This window comes from Oryctolagus cuniculus, chromosome 9, assembly GCF_964237555.1.
Source record: "Oryctolagus cuniculus chromosome 9, mOryCun1.1, whole genome shotgun sequence".
NCBI classification, from domain to species: Eukaryota; Metazoa; Chordata; class Mammalia; order Lagomorpha; family Leporidae; genus Oryctolagus; species Oryctolagus cuniculus.
The window spans coordinates 65,334,913-65,349,127 of record NC_091440.1 but is presented as its reverse complement, the minus strand read 5'-3'; the positions used below and the strand labels follow the sequence as shown (position 1 = coordinate 65,349,127).

The window sequence follows — 14,215 nt, the reverse complement described above, 5'->3', positions numbered from 1 at the left end:
ATCCCCCATAATTCTCTGCTGTCCTCTTTTCAACAGTGACCCTGTTGGTTTGGCTTAATTAATGCAGCCTAAGGAAGAGTTCCCTGATCCCCCAAGCTGGCACTGCACTGCTTTGCTGGGCTCTCATGGCATGCTGGCTGTACCTTCTGTCATAGAATATTCCACATTACACTATCCAGAATTATGGTTCCAGGCATATAATAGGTGCTCAAGACATCACTGGTGATTTGATTGAGCTAGAAAAATGTGAGCTCTAGAGAATACTGGTTTGAAAGTTTTACTCAACCAATATTTGGTATAATTATTATTTATATTTTTTTTACTACTAAACAACTCTTCTGCAGATCTACCCAAGGGTGTGCAGAGAACAGGACACTGAACCATTTGATCGAATTACACAAATGTCCCTCAACAGCATTTTCTGATCTAATATACAGTGTTTCTTATTGGTGAAGAATAGGAAGTCCTAGTGTGCTAAAAAAGAATGATTGGGTAGTCAAAATAGGTTGGCATTCTTGATTTGTGGGTGTACAGATTTCTGAAGTTAATCACATTTATTTGGAACATTTGCATTACTCCTAGCCAAAAGAAGCCTATTTTAAGATAAAAAGTGCTTAACTAAGCACACCTTGGAGAAAATAGAAGAAGAAATTTTTTTATTAGTCCTACATCCTCCCCCTCTCTCAAATGTAATGAAACAACAAATGAAAAAAATCAGAGATCTTCAAATACCATTCAGTCATTTGGAGAGGTCATTGTGTTTATAATCTAAATGGAACAAACTGAAGAACTACATGTTCAAAATCTATTTTTTAAAAAACAGCAAACAAGCCAGAATGTATTGAAGGCAGCCATCATGGTACAGGAAAAGGGAGAATTGGGCCAGGTCTGAGCAGGTGTGAAATCTGACGTTAAAAATAAGAGCTACGCTTTTCTGAGTCCCTAGTGTACACTACGTCCTGCACCAGGCACTTAATCAGTTCTGCAAAGAGTGAGGATTCTTGAGCAAGTCATTTGACCTCTGCTTTTCCTTTTTTTTTATCCTATTGGAAGTAAGGACCCTGAGCCTGAGTCCTGCAAGGCAAAAAACTGAGAAGCAATGTTTTCCTCCTACATAACAGAAGGTTAGTATTTTCATTTCTCTTCTGTTCTCTTTCTCTTTTCTACCATTCTCTCCTTGTCTCCCCCCCCCCATATAGTTAAAATCAATAAAATGGATAAACATAATAGGAATGTCAGAAAATCATTAAAGGGAAAAATACAAAATATTATAGAATTATTATCATTTAATAGGGAACTCCAATCAGCTTAATAGTAACACATTAAACTGATCATGTCTTTTGTCTAATTGGCTATGAACATATTAGATATTGATTCACTAAAAGCAATGATGCTGTAGATTTGGGGAAGAGGGCATTTGACTCAGTGTTGTTGAAAAGGTAAAGTGATACAGGAAGAACAAGATTAAAGTCTTAAATCCGTACATAATGCCTGATCTAGCAATCCTAATGTCTGAACTTTTTTTATAATCAAATAAATGTATAAATTTAGGTAAGATATAGATTTAGGATTTCATAAAAATTGAATTGTAGTTTTTAACATAGAAAAGTAAAGATAAATTATTTAACAGACAATATTAGATAAGTTGGGACACTTGCATAATGACATGTCAATATTGGAATAGAATAACAGCCACTTTGTGATATGTGGTTGAGGAGAAAAAGAGTGTCACCATTATATGATCCCATTAAAAGCAGAAATGCTTTTTTATTTTTATAATACAAAATTATATTAAAAATTCTAACCTTCAGAAGTGCATGTAGTTTAAAACAAAAGACCCTTTTCTCAGCCCTGGATCCATTTCCCAAAGGTCATCATGAATCCATTGTCTATCATTCAGATGGCTTCTTCCAGCCTTTTTAAATGTGTATATTGATACATGCATACACATACGCTCACTGTTACAGAATGACTTTTGAGATACAGATACTGCCACTTGGGTGGCAGGGACCCAAGGACCTGAGCCTTCACATGCTGCCTTACAGGTGTGCATTAGCTGAAAGCTGAGATGAGAAACACGGTAGTCAGGACTCAAACCAGAAACTCCAATGTGGAGGGTGTCCCACGTAGTGGCTTCAAGTGCCTGCCTCACTCCCCACTACGTATTTCAATTGGCTTAGCATTTTCTGTACCAGAAATCAGAGAGACAGGAAAAAGAAAAGGAAGAAAGAAAGCGACAAAAGGAAGATTGGGAGAGAAAGAATGAGAGTTGCTGTGGACAAAGATGATGAAAGTCTAGTGATAGAAATATTCCCCCTTCTCTGTTCTTCCACCTCTGATGTTGCTGGAGTTCTGGAAGTTACAGTGGCTGTGGGGCTTACCATGGATGTGCAGAGGTTGACATTGACTGGTCTTGCATTCCCAGGGTAATTTTTGTAGATGAGAGTCTCACTGATGACAGCATTTGGCTTATCCCGATGACATAACAGTGAAGTACATTGCAGCAAAAGTCGCATCTCTTATTTAACCAACGTCCTGGTGGTGAGTGTTCTGATCTGTGGAGACTATAGAGCTTCTCAACTTTACAAACACCTGGAGAGCTAGTGACTATGAAAATCCCTGCATGGTTTCCCCAGAGATTTGCTTTATTAAGTTTGTGTTGATTATGAGAATCTGCACTTCCAACAAGCTTACAGGTGATGCTCATGTGCTAATGAGCACAACAACGAAAACTACTGGAATAGGGGCGACTTATACACACAGATGCATGCTGCTATGTAGTTAGTGCTTAGGCAAATGAAAGAAGCTAGTATTATCTCTAAGTGGAAGTGGGCATATGAAGGAAATAATATGAGATAAACTTGCTTTTCACTCCTATCTAAATCTTTTTTGGTTTGAGTATGCTACTATTACCTATTCAAAAAATGAATTAAATATATAACTCCCCCCAACTCCCAGTTAAATATAAATGCATATACTTTTGACCCAGCTATTTAATTTCTAAATGGGTTGATACCAAAGATATATCTAAACATGTACATAGAACAAAAATTATTCATTGCAACTTTTTTTCTGTAGCAATAGATTACCAAAATTGAAAGTTCATTAGTAGAGAACTGGTGAAATAAACTATACAGATTTTTTTAGTGGAATAATATGCAATAAAAAAGAATGCAAAGTAATAATGTACTTATATGAAACTTCCTCTCTGACATCATATTGATTGGAAGTGTGCGTAAAGGAATATGTATTATGTTAATATTATATAATTAGAGAAGAGATATATTTGTAATTTAGCTTAAATGTATATAAACTACCCTGGAAGAATACAAAAGGATTGATATCATTGATTGTCTCTGAGAAGGAAAATGAATATAGAGCATTGGAGTTAAAGAATTTTTATGGTATATTCTTTTGTATCTTTTGAATTAGGTAATTATGCTCCTATCACCTAGTAAACATTCTTCAAAAAAATACTTGGTAGATGCCTTCCATGTCAAGAAAAAAGAATCACATAATTTTTAAAATGAACAACTATTGCCTTCTATGGGTTTACCATGTTAACCAATTCTCTGCTGATGAAAACTTAGACTGTTTCCAATTATTCACGCTTGGAAGAAGCCTATGGTAAATATCCTTGTGTGCTCTTTAGCTCTGGGTTACTGCATTGGTATACTTGTTGACAAGCTACTTATAAAGGAAAAAGAGATTTATTTAGTTCATAGTTTTCAAGGTTGAATGTCTAAGTGCCACAGCTTTGGTTCTTGAGAGATGATGGAGTTGTGTTCAGAGGAAGGATCGCTTGGTGAGCCAGGAAGCAGAGAGAACTGGTGGAACAAACTCAGGCTTTATAACAAACTTCTCGTGGGAACCCAAGAAGTCACTCAAGAAATACCTTCCAAAGGCACACCTTCAATGACCTAAGAACTCGCCAGAGGGTTCCATGCCCCCACAATATCCTCACCCTGGGAGCCAAGCCTTCAACACATGGGCCTTGGGAGAACACTCAACATCCAAACTATAGCACCTTGAGCAGGTTTTTGCACATACATGCCATATTTTTTAGCAGAATATTCTTGGAATTGTGTGAAAATACATACATTTAATTTTGATATTTATGGCTGGCTAACTAGTTAATCTTCTTGTTATTGTTACTGGTAACAGCTTATTGTTCAGAGGTCACAGACAGTTCTGTTTGTGTATGGATACATTACCAAGTTGAGCCAATGAGACCAGGCTTATCCAGTTGTTGAGGTATGTTTATTTCTCTGAAATGTGTCTAAGAAGTGTCATTTTTCTTGAAACTCACTCTTTCTTGTTTATTCCCTATTTAATTATGACACTACCCACTTACTCCAACCAAAACACAGTATTTTTGAATGAATAAATACATTTCTTCTCCCAAGAAATATTTCAGGGATAAGGGTGAGTATAATTAGGCTATATAACACCAGCACTTCATCTTACATTGTTTATCTTGCTTTCTCATTATAAATATATTATGTTTTTAATGAATTAAGTTGTTATCATGATATAAATACTCCCTTTGCATTTCATGTGTGATGTGGCAGTTACTTCTATTTTAAATAATTTTATTATTTTGCTAGAGAATGTAAGGTATACATCTTAGGCAAGGTTTGTCTCTTTATGCTTAAAATCAACCTGAATCTGAAGGAAAAGAGGGCAAGTATCCCAGTTTATTGAAATCAATAGAGAAGTTATTTTGCTTGATTTATCTTTAATTTAATGATATAATTAAATGTCATGCAGAAACCTGACATAATATGAATTTTCTGACATTCTCCCATGATGAGATGGCTGTATGAATTTATATCATTTCACTAATTAACAATGATATTTTACTTAACTGCATATAAAAGATATGCTATATATGAAACAATTCTATGACATTCTAAAATTGTTAAATCAAAATCCTCGTTAGTTTCCTTTGTTAAACCTTAGCTCTTAAAGCTTCAAGGTCTGTTCTGTGTGATGTTGATTTGCAATGCAAGTTTGTAATTTCTACTCTCTTTTTTTTTGGGCTATCAGTGAAAGCCTTGGGAAATGCTGATGCTGGCCTATGGCATCCAGCTAACGCCCAGTATCTCAGTGTTATGAGATGAAGGTCAAAGCGACCATTAGAGAATGTTCCAGTTTTTAAAAAGCTCAGATGAAGAATTCAAACAACTAAAAATAAGACTGAAGTTACTCTTTTATTCTCAAAGCAATCCAAAATTGAGATGGTTGGCACTGGACAGAATTCCACAGAAATGCACTTAGATACATGACATGAGATAACAGAAATGGACTTGGATACATGGCACGTGGCATAAACCCCAGCAAGAACTCTGAAATGCTATCTTGTCATTTAGCATTGCTGCATTAAAGCACCAGTTGTAAGATATAACCACTTCTGCAAAGGATTCTAACATTTTTTCTTTGTATAGTAAAGAGACTTAAATTTTCTTAGATCTTCATTGAGCTCTAAAGGCCTTTTATGAATCCTTGTAAATTTTATGTTATACAACAATTTCTTAACAATCACCACATTTCATAAAGGAGATAGGATTGCCAAAGGGATTCATATGAGAAGGCACTTATGCCTTTTACACACAATCTATATTATCAAAGAAATAAATTACTGATACCTAAATTTTTGTTACTTTTATGGTGTAAATGTGAATCACCATATTATGATTCTTTTGTTGGTTCCACATTTAGTTCTATTCTTTTCCCAGAAATACCTTCGATAAAATAGGTGCTTTCCTTTAATCTTCTATAACAGGAAGGAGAACAGACATGAAACATAATAGGAAGCTGTGAGGTTCCAAAAATATCACAGGAACGGATGATCCGTAAACCTTCACCGAACATGGGGCCGTGGCACCAGTCACACCTGGATGTGCTGGCATGGAGAACAAATCAAGTCAGAATTTACGAAATTTCTACTAAAGTAAAAATGCTCTGATTGCTGCTATGCAAGACAGAAGGAATACAGAATATGGCTTTTACCTTCATTGATATTATTATTTAGAAGAAGTGCTTTCTATCAAGTGAAAAATAAAGTAGATATATGTGGAATATAACCCTAGCTTTCTAACATAAAAAGTATATTATGCATAGTAAGAATAGACACTAAGGATAGATATTCAAATGAAAACAGTTGCTATCCTTAGAAAATGTGATCACAATGAATTTTAAATTTCTTTACAATCTTTTTTATGTTTTTCCAAATTTTCTATAAAAATGTTATTTTTATAATTCAAACCAAATAAATTTTTTAAAAACTTTATTGAAATATAATACACTACCAAGAAATGAACATAGGTATACAGATAAATGAGTTCTTTTTGTCATCTGGTCATACTCATAATCAACTCCCAAATTAAGAACAAAGAATTTATTTGAAAGACAAAGTTACAGAGAGAGGTAGAGCCAGAAAGAGAGAGTCTTCCATCCGCTGGTTCACTCCCCAAACGACCACAACGGCCAGAGCTGAGCTGATCGGAATTCAGGAGCCAGGAGCTTCTTCTGGGTCTCCCACATGGGTGCAGGGGCCCAAGAACTTAAGCCATCTTCTGCTGTTTTCCCAGGCCATAGAAGAGCTGGATTGGAAGTGGAGCAGCCAGGACATGAACTGGTGCTCATATGGGAGGCCGGCACTGCAAAGGGCAGCTTTAACCCACTTCGCCACATATGATAGATCTATTTTTAGTTTCTATTTTTAGTTTCCATACTGTGTTCCATAATGATTGTACCAGTTTGCATTCCCCCAACAGCATATTAGGGTACCTTTTTTCTCTACATCCTTACTGTCATTTGTTATTTTTTTATTTTTGGGTGATAATCATTCTAACTGGAATGGGGTAATAAATCATTGTGGTTTTTTATTTGCATTTTCCTGATGACTAGTGATCTTGAACATCTTTTCATGTATCTGTTGGCCATGTGTATTTCATCCTTTGGAAAATGCCTGTTCATTTCCTTTGCCCATTTGTTAACTGGGTTGTTTGTTTTATTGTTGTTGAGTTTTTTGAGTTTCTTATATATTCTGGTTATTAATCCTCCATTGGATGCATAGCTTGTGTTTTCCTTTTTTTATAGTTATGTGATTTATAATGTAAATTGACTTACATTTTCATAATGTTTCTATTGATTTCAGCCTGAAATCTCAGAAGTATAATGTGAAATAGTATTCCCACTTACTTGCATATTTACATTTAATAAAAATATAATATACTCTTTGAACCACTAGGTAAATACTTGTGTTTGATTTTTATTTCTATGCATTATACTCTGTCAGGTAAAAATTCAATAAATTGAGTTGTTTTTTCAGTTACCCTGATGAACACAGAATTGAAGTAATTCTGTTTTTTCCTCTATATGAATATAGACAAGGGTTATTAAAAATAATCAAACCACAAGATGTCAATTTCACTCATCTATATTGAAGTGGTTTTTTTTGCTGTATATTAGCTATCACAAATCAGAAAAACATATAGGCTATTTGTCTTTTGGGGTCTTATTTCCCTAAATATAATGGCCTGCAGTTGTGTCCATTTTGTTGCAAAAGGATTTCATCCTTTTTATGGCTGGGTAGTATTCCATCGTGTGTGTGTGTGTGTGTGTGTGTGTGTGTGTATACCACATTTTTTATCCAGTCATCAGTTATCTGGGTTGATTCCATATCTTAGCTATTGTGAATTCACTGCTATGAACATGGAGGTACAGATAACTCTTGCATATGCTGATTTCATTTCCTTTGGGTATACTCCCAGCAGAGGGAGGCTGGATCATATGATAGATCTATTTTTAGACTTTTCCAAAATGGGAAAAAACACAGAATTTCATTTCACTGATCTTTGTGTTTTTTTTTTTTTTAATTTTAAATTCTATTTGTTCTGTAATTTTTATTTCTTTTTTCCTACAAATTTTGAATCTGATTTGTTTTTGTTTTTTAGGTCCTTGAGATGCACTAATATATTATTTGATACCCTACCAATTTCCTGATGCAGGCACTAATTGCTATAAACTTTCCTCTTAACACTGCTTTTGTTATATCACATATGTTTTGATATGTTGTGTTGTCATTCTCATTTGTTTCAAGGAATTTTTTGATTTACCTTTTGATTTATTCTATGACCTACTCTTCATTCAGGAGATGTTGTCCAGTTTCCATGTGTTTGTAAATTTTGTAGAATTTCTTATGTTGTCAATTTCCAACTTCATTCCATTGTGGTCAGAAAATATACATGGCATGATTTCAATTTTTTAAAAGATTTTGAGACTTGTTTTATGACTTAGCATATGGTCTATCCTAGAGGATGTTTCATGCACTGTTGAAAAGAATGTGTATTCTGCACCTGTGGGATGAAATATTCTATAGATATCAGATCCATTTGGTCGATAGTGTTTCTTTGTTTTTTTTTGTTTTTGTTTTTGTTTTTGTCTAGTTATCCATCCATTTAATTAAAGTGGGGTGTTGAAATCTCTCATTATGATTGTATTGGAACATATGTCTCCCTTTAGATACAATAACATTTGTCTTAAATAGCTGGGTGCACTAGCATTGGGTACATACATATTTACAAAATCACATCTTCCTGTTAAGTTGATCCCTTAATCATTACATAAACACCTTCTTTGTCTTTTAAGTTTTTGTCTTAAAGTCTGTTTTGTCTGATTTAAGGTAGCTATGCCTGCTCATTTTTATTTCTATTTGCATGGAATATCTTTTTCCATTCTTTCACTTTCAGTCTGTGTGTATTTTTGTTGGTAAAATGTGTTTCTTTTAGACAACATATAGATGAGCCTTGTTTTTTTTTAATGCATTCAGCCAGTCTGTATATTTTAATTGGAGCATTTAATCTATTTACATTCAAGGTTATCATTGATAAGTAATGACTTGGTCCTGCCACTTTCCTATAAATATTCCTTTTGTTTATTTTGGATTTCCTTTATACTATTGGTAGGAAGTTTTCTGCCTTCCAATTCTTTCATGATGCTGATTATCTTTCTCTGTTTCTTAAGTATCATTTGTCAGGCTGGCCAGGTGGTGATAAGTTATTTAAATTTTTGTTTGGCTTAAAAGGTCTATTTTGCCTTCCTTTATAAATTAAAGCTTTTCTGGATACAGTATTTTTGGGTTGACAGTTTCTTTCTTTAAGGACTTGGTATATATCTCTCCATTCTCTCCTACTTTCTAGAGTTTCTGATGAGAAATCTGCTGTCAATCAAGTTAGAGATCTTTTAAAGGTAATCTGACATTTCTCTCTTGCACACGTTAGTATATTATCTTTGTATTTTACTTTTAAAAATTTTAATATAATGTGTCATGGTGAAGACTCTTCTCTGATCATGTCTATATGGGGTTCTATGTGCTTCCTATTATTTGTATGTCTATATCTTTCTCCAAATTTTAAGGACATTTTCTTCTATTATGTCACTGAATAAGCTTTATAGCTCATTCTGTTTTTCCATTCCTTTAGGAACACCCAACAGATGTATATTTGGTCATTTGATGATATCCCATTGATCCTGAACACTGTTTTTATTTCTTCTAATCTTCTCTTCTTCTTTTTTTAATTGAAATATTTCAAAAAATTTGTCTCTACCTTAGGTATTCTTTCTTCTTCCTCATTAAATCTGTTAAGTCTTTCCACTGTATTTTTTGTTTGAAATATTCAATTCTTTATTTCCAATATTTCAGTTTTGTTTTTCTTTATTATCTGTATCTCCCTACAGAATTTTCCACCCATGTCATGTACAGATTTCCTTAATTCTTATAATTCCTTTTCTGTGTTTTTGGATAATCTTACAATCATTATTTTGAATTCCTTTTCAGGTGATTTGTCAATCTCTTCATTTTTGCAGAATAATATTGAAGTACTATTTTTTTCCTTTTGGAGAATCATATTGTCTTCCTTGTTCATGTTTCTTGTATTTCTATGTATAGTTTTATGCATCTGGGGAAACACTTGCTGTTAATTCTTCTGAAGGCTTTCTTCTTGGGAATGTGCCATATGTTTTACTGGAATGCCTGAGGTTTACAGCTGATATCTCAAGGTGTGTGCTGGTTGGTACCAGGGAGCTCTAACCAGTGTTTGTGGGTGGGGCAAGAGTCCAGAGTGACATCCAAGTTGGCCATGGTGAATCTCCTCTATCCTCAGTAGATGGAGAGGATAGTTTCATTGGTTGGTGTGTTCTTCTCTGAGCCAAGATAATTGCTTAGTGTTAGCTAAAGGTGTCCGCACACCCCATCCCCTCAGCACATGAACCTCACAAAGGATCTATGCCCTCTGTAGTGTGAGTGATGAGCCCTCTGCAAGGTCCCTGCCCAGCATTCAGGGAGTTCTGAGCTTCTGGAGTGACTGAACGCTCAAAGTCCTAGGCACACCCACACCTTCTCACTTTCCCAGCCTATGTATAACACAGTAATAGGATTTCCACAGTCACAGGGTGCAGGGCTTTCACAGTCACAGAGAGCAAAGAAGTCACTCTGCCTTGGGAGCCTCCCCAACTATGGAGTGAACTGCCCATCCCCTGAGCAAGCTATCTCCTCAACAAAGACTACTGGTGTTCTGTTCTAGCAAACTGAGCATGGTGCTTTGGTGGCAGGAGTGGAGGGAAGACATGTTCCATTACTTCCTATAGCTAACTGGGTACCCTGTTCCCAGCCAGCTCTCCAGACTGGAATTAAAATCAATGGGGACCATGGAGTTCCCCCTCAGATAAAATTCACTAGTGGCACAGGGGCTGCTGCAGCCTACAAATACCTTACTCTGGGTAGATGGTATTTCCTCTGCCAGCTTCTAGGTGTTTTCATGGAGGGAGGGAAGAAGGGAAGGAGTGTTATTTTTCTTCCTGATGCTAGGTGGGTGCCCTGCTTCCCACCAGTTTTTCAAGCTGAATTCAAAGTCAGGTTTGTACAGGTTTGTGCTATTGATTTTTTGTGTTGATTTTATATCCTGCAGGTTTGTGCACTGTCTTTGCTGCTCCACTGTGTCTCTCTTCTGTACACTGTCCACTGAAAAATTCTTTCCAACTGTCCTCTGGAAAGGCAGTCCCTCCTCAGTTCTTCTGGTATCTTCCCAAGGTTAAAATCAGTGAGTCTTTTCTCTATTCAACCATCTTGGATCTCAGATTTTCTCCCATTCTGTCACTTGCCTCTCACTTTGTTAATTGTTTCTTTTGCTGTGCAAAAGAAATTATCAGGGTTGGCACTGTGGCATAGTGGATAAAGCCACCACCTAATTGCTGGCATCCCATATGTGCGCTAGTTTGAGTGTGGGATGCTCCTCTTCTGATCCCGCTGTCTGCTATGGCCTGAGAAAGCAGTGCAAGATGGCCCAAGTCCTTCGGCCCCTGTGCCCATGTGGGAGACCTGGAAGAAACTCCTGCTCCTGGCTTCAGATTGGCCCAGCTGCAGCCATAGAGATCATTTAGGGAATGAACCAGCAGATGGAAGACTTTTCTTTCTCTATGCCTCTGCCTCTCTGTAATCCTGACTTTCAAATAAATAAATCTTAAAAACAAACAAACAAACAAACAAACAAAAAAACTAACCAAGTACCAAAAAGGAAACCTGTTAAAGTGAAATGAACACTATGAGAAACGGTGACTTGACTTGCCCTGATTGTTGATGAACAACTTAATACGTTATCCCTCTTAGTATTTTTGTTTGTTCTACTTAATACTATTGGTTGAATTCTGTAATTAATACTCAGTTATTCTTAAGTGTTGAAACTTAAAAAAAATAAAAATAAAAAAATAAAAATGGTCACTAGCCTGATGTATTTCTATTTGTCTATTTTTATTTTTTTTAACCTGTGCTTCTGAGGTCTTATCCCCTATGATTTCCTCTAGTGATTTGACTGTTTCAGATCTTAGATTTTGATCCTTCATCCACTTAGAGTTGATTTTTGTATAGCATGTAAAATCAGGGTCATATATTAAACTTCTGTATGTGAAAATCCAATTTTCCCAACACCATTTGTTTGAAGAATTGGTCCTTTCTTCAGGGAGTGATTTTAGGGTATTTGTTATAGATTTGTTGATTGTAAATGACTGGGTTAATTTTGAGAGTTTCTAATCTGTCCCATTGGTCTACATGTCTATTTTTTTTGTTAGTACCAAGCTGTTTTGATTATAACAGCCCTGCAATATGTCTTGAAGTCTTGTATTGTGATGATTCCAGCTTTGATTATTTATGGTTATGTTGGGTATCCAGGGACTCTGTGTTTCCATATGAATTTTAGGATATTTTTCAAAATCTATGAAGCATATCCTTGGTATTTTGATTAAGATCACATTGAATCTGTAAATTGCTTTGGATAGTATGGATATTTTGATGATATTAATTCATAAAATCTAGAGATATGGAAGATTTTTCCATTTTTTGTCTGCGTATATTTCTTTTATTAATGTTTTATGATTTTCATGGTATAGATCATACACACCCTTGGTTAGAATTTATCCCAAGGTATTTAAATTTTTTGCAGCTATTATTGAATGGGACTGATCTTTTAAGTTCTTTCTCAGCCAGAATATTGTTGGTGTATAACAATGTTATTGATTTTTGTATTGTTTTTATATCCTGCAACATTGCTAAATTCTCTTATGAGTTCTAAGAGTCTCTTAGTAGAATCTTTTGGTTACCCTATAGAAAGGATCATTTCATCTGCAAACAGTGGTAATTTGACTTCCTACTTTCCAATTTGTATCTCTTTGATTTCTTTTTTCTTGCCCAATTTATCTGGCTAAAACTTCCAGAAGTATATTGAATAATATTGGCAAGAGTGATAATCTTTGTCTGTTTTTGGGTCTTTGTGGAAATGCTTCCAGCTTTTCCCCATTCAATGTGATACTGGCTGTGGGTTTGCCATATATTGCCTTGATTGTTTTGAAGTATATTCCTTCTGTATCCAATTTTTAAAGGTTTTAATAATGAAAGGATATTGTATTTTGTCAAATGCTTTTCTGTGTCTATTGAGATAATCATATGGTTATTATCTTTCATTTTATTGTTGGTTTGCATTGTTGAGCCATCCTTGCATTTCTGGGATAAATCCTACTTGATTTGGGTAGATGATTTTTTTTATGTGTTTTGGATTTTATTTGCTAGTATTTTGTTGAGGATTTTTGTATGTATGTTTACTAGGGATATTTGCATTTTTCAGTTGGATCTTTTTCTGATTTTGGAATTAAGGTAATGCTGGTCTCATAGAATGAGTCTGGAAGTATTTCCTCCCTTCCTTACTGCTTTGAATAGTTTAAGAAAAATCTGGAGTAGTTACTCCTTAAAAGCTTGGTAGAATTCAGCTGTGAAACCATTAGGTCCTGGGCTTTTCTTTGTTGAGTGGGTCTTTATTACTGACTCAATTTCAGTCTTAATTATTTGTCTATTCGGGTTTTCTTTATGCCTTAATTCTGATAAATTGTATGTGTCCAGAAATCTATCCATTTCTTCTAGATTTTCCAATTTGCTGGTATACAACTGTTTGTAATAATTCTTAATTATTCTTTGTATTTTTTGTGGTATCAGTTGCATCTCCTTTTTCATCTCTGATTTAATTAATTTGGATATTCTCCTCCAGTTTTTTTTATTATTATTTAAGCTAATGGTTTACCACTTTCATTTTAAAAAAAAAACTTCTTTATTTCACTTATGTTTGGTATAATTTTTTACTTCTATTTTGCTTTTTTATCAACTAATTTTAATTATTTCTTTTCTCCTACTAATTTTGGATTTGATTTATTCTTGTTTTTTAGGTGCTTGGGATGCATTATTGGATAGCTCATTTGGTACCTTTCTAATATTTTGATGTAGGCACTAATTATATCCTGTAAGCTTTGATACGTTGTGTTTTCACATATCATTGTGGTCAGAAAAGATATATGGTATGATTTTGATTTTTTTAAACATTGTTGAGACTTCTTTTATGGCCTGGTGTATGGTCTATTCTAGAGACTGTTTCATGCACTGATGGAAATAATGTGTGTTCTGCAACTATGGGAAGAAATGTTCTGCAGATATTTATTAGGTATATTTGATCTGTTGTATAGATTAGCTCTATAGTTTCTTTGTTAATTTTTTGACTTGTTGATCTGTCTATTTTTGAAAATGGGGTGCTGAGTTCCCCCATTATTATTGTACTGGATCCCATGTCTCTTTTTATATCCTATGGATTTTTATTTACAAAACTGGTAACCTAGT

The 14,215-nt window shown here is 34.7% G+C and overlaps 1 protein-coding gene across 3 annotated transcripts in view; it reads right to left on the bottom strand.

The window, feature by feature from the left end:
* Positions 1-5,197: 5,197 nt before the first annotated feature.
* LRRC63 (leucine rich repeat containing 63) overlaps positions 5,198-14,215 on the bottom strand; it is a 56,739-nt gene continuing 47,721 nt past the window's right edge. For all 3 annotated transcript variants that reach the window (XM_017343482.3, XM_017343483.3, XM_051850057.1), the window contains exon 10: positions 5,198-5,905. In XM_017343482.3, coding sequence (XP_017198971.1) covers positions 5,692-5,905 — 214 coding nt within the window. In that variant the 3' untranslated portion in view covers positions 5,198-5,691. The remainder of the gene's footprint in view (positions 5,906-14,215) is intronic.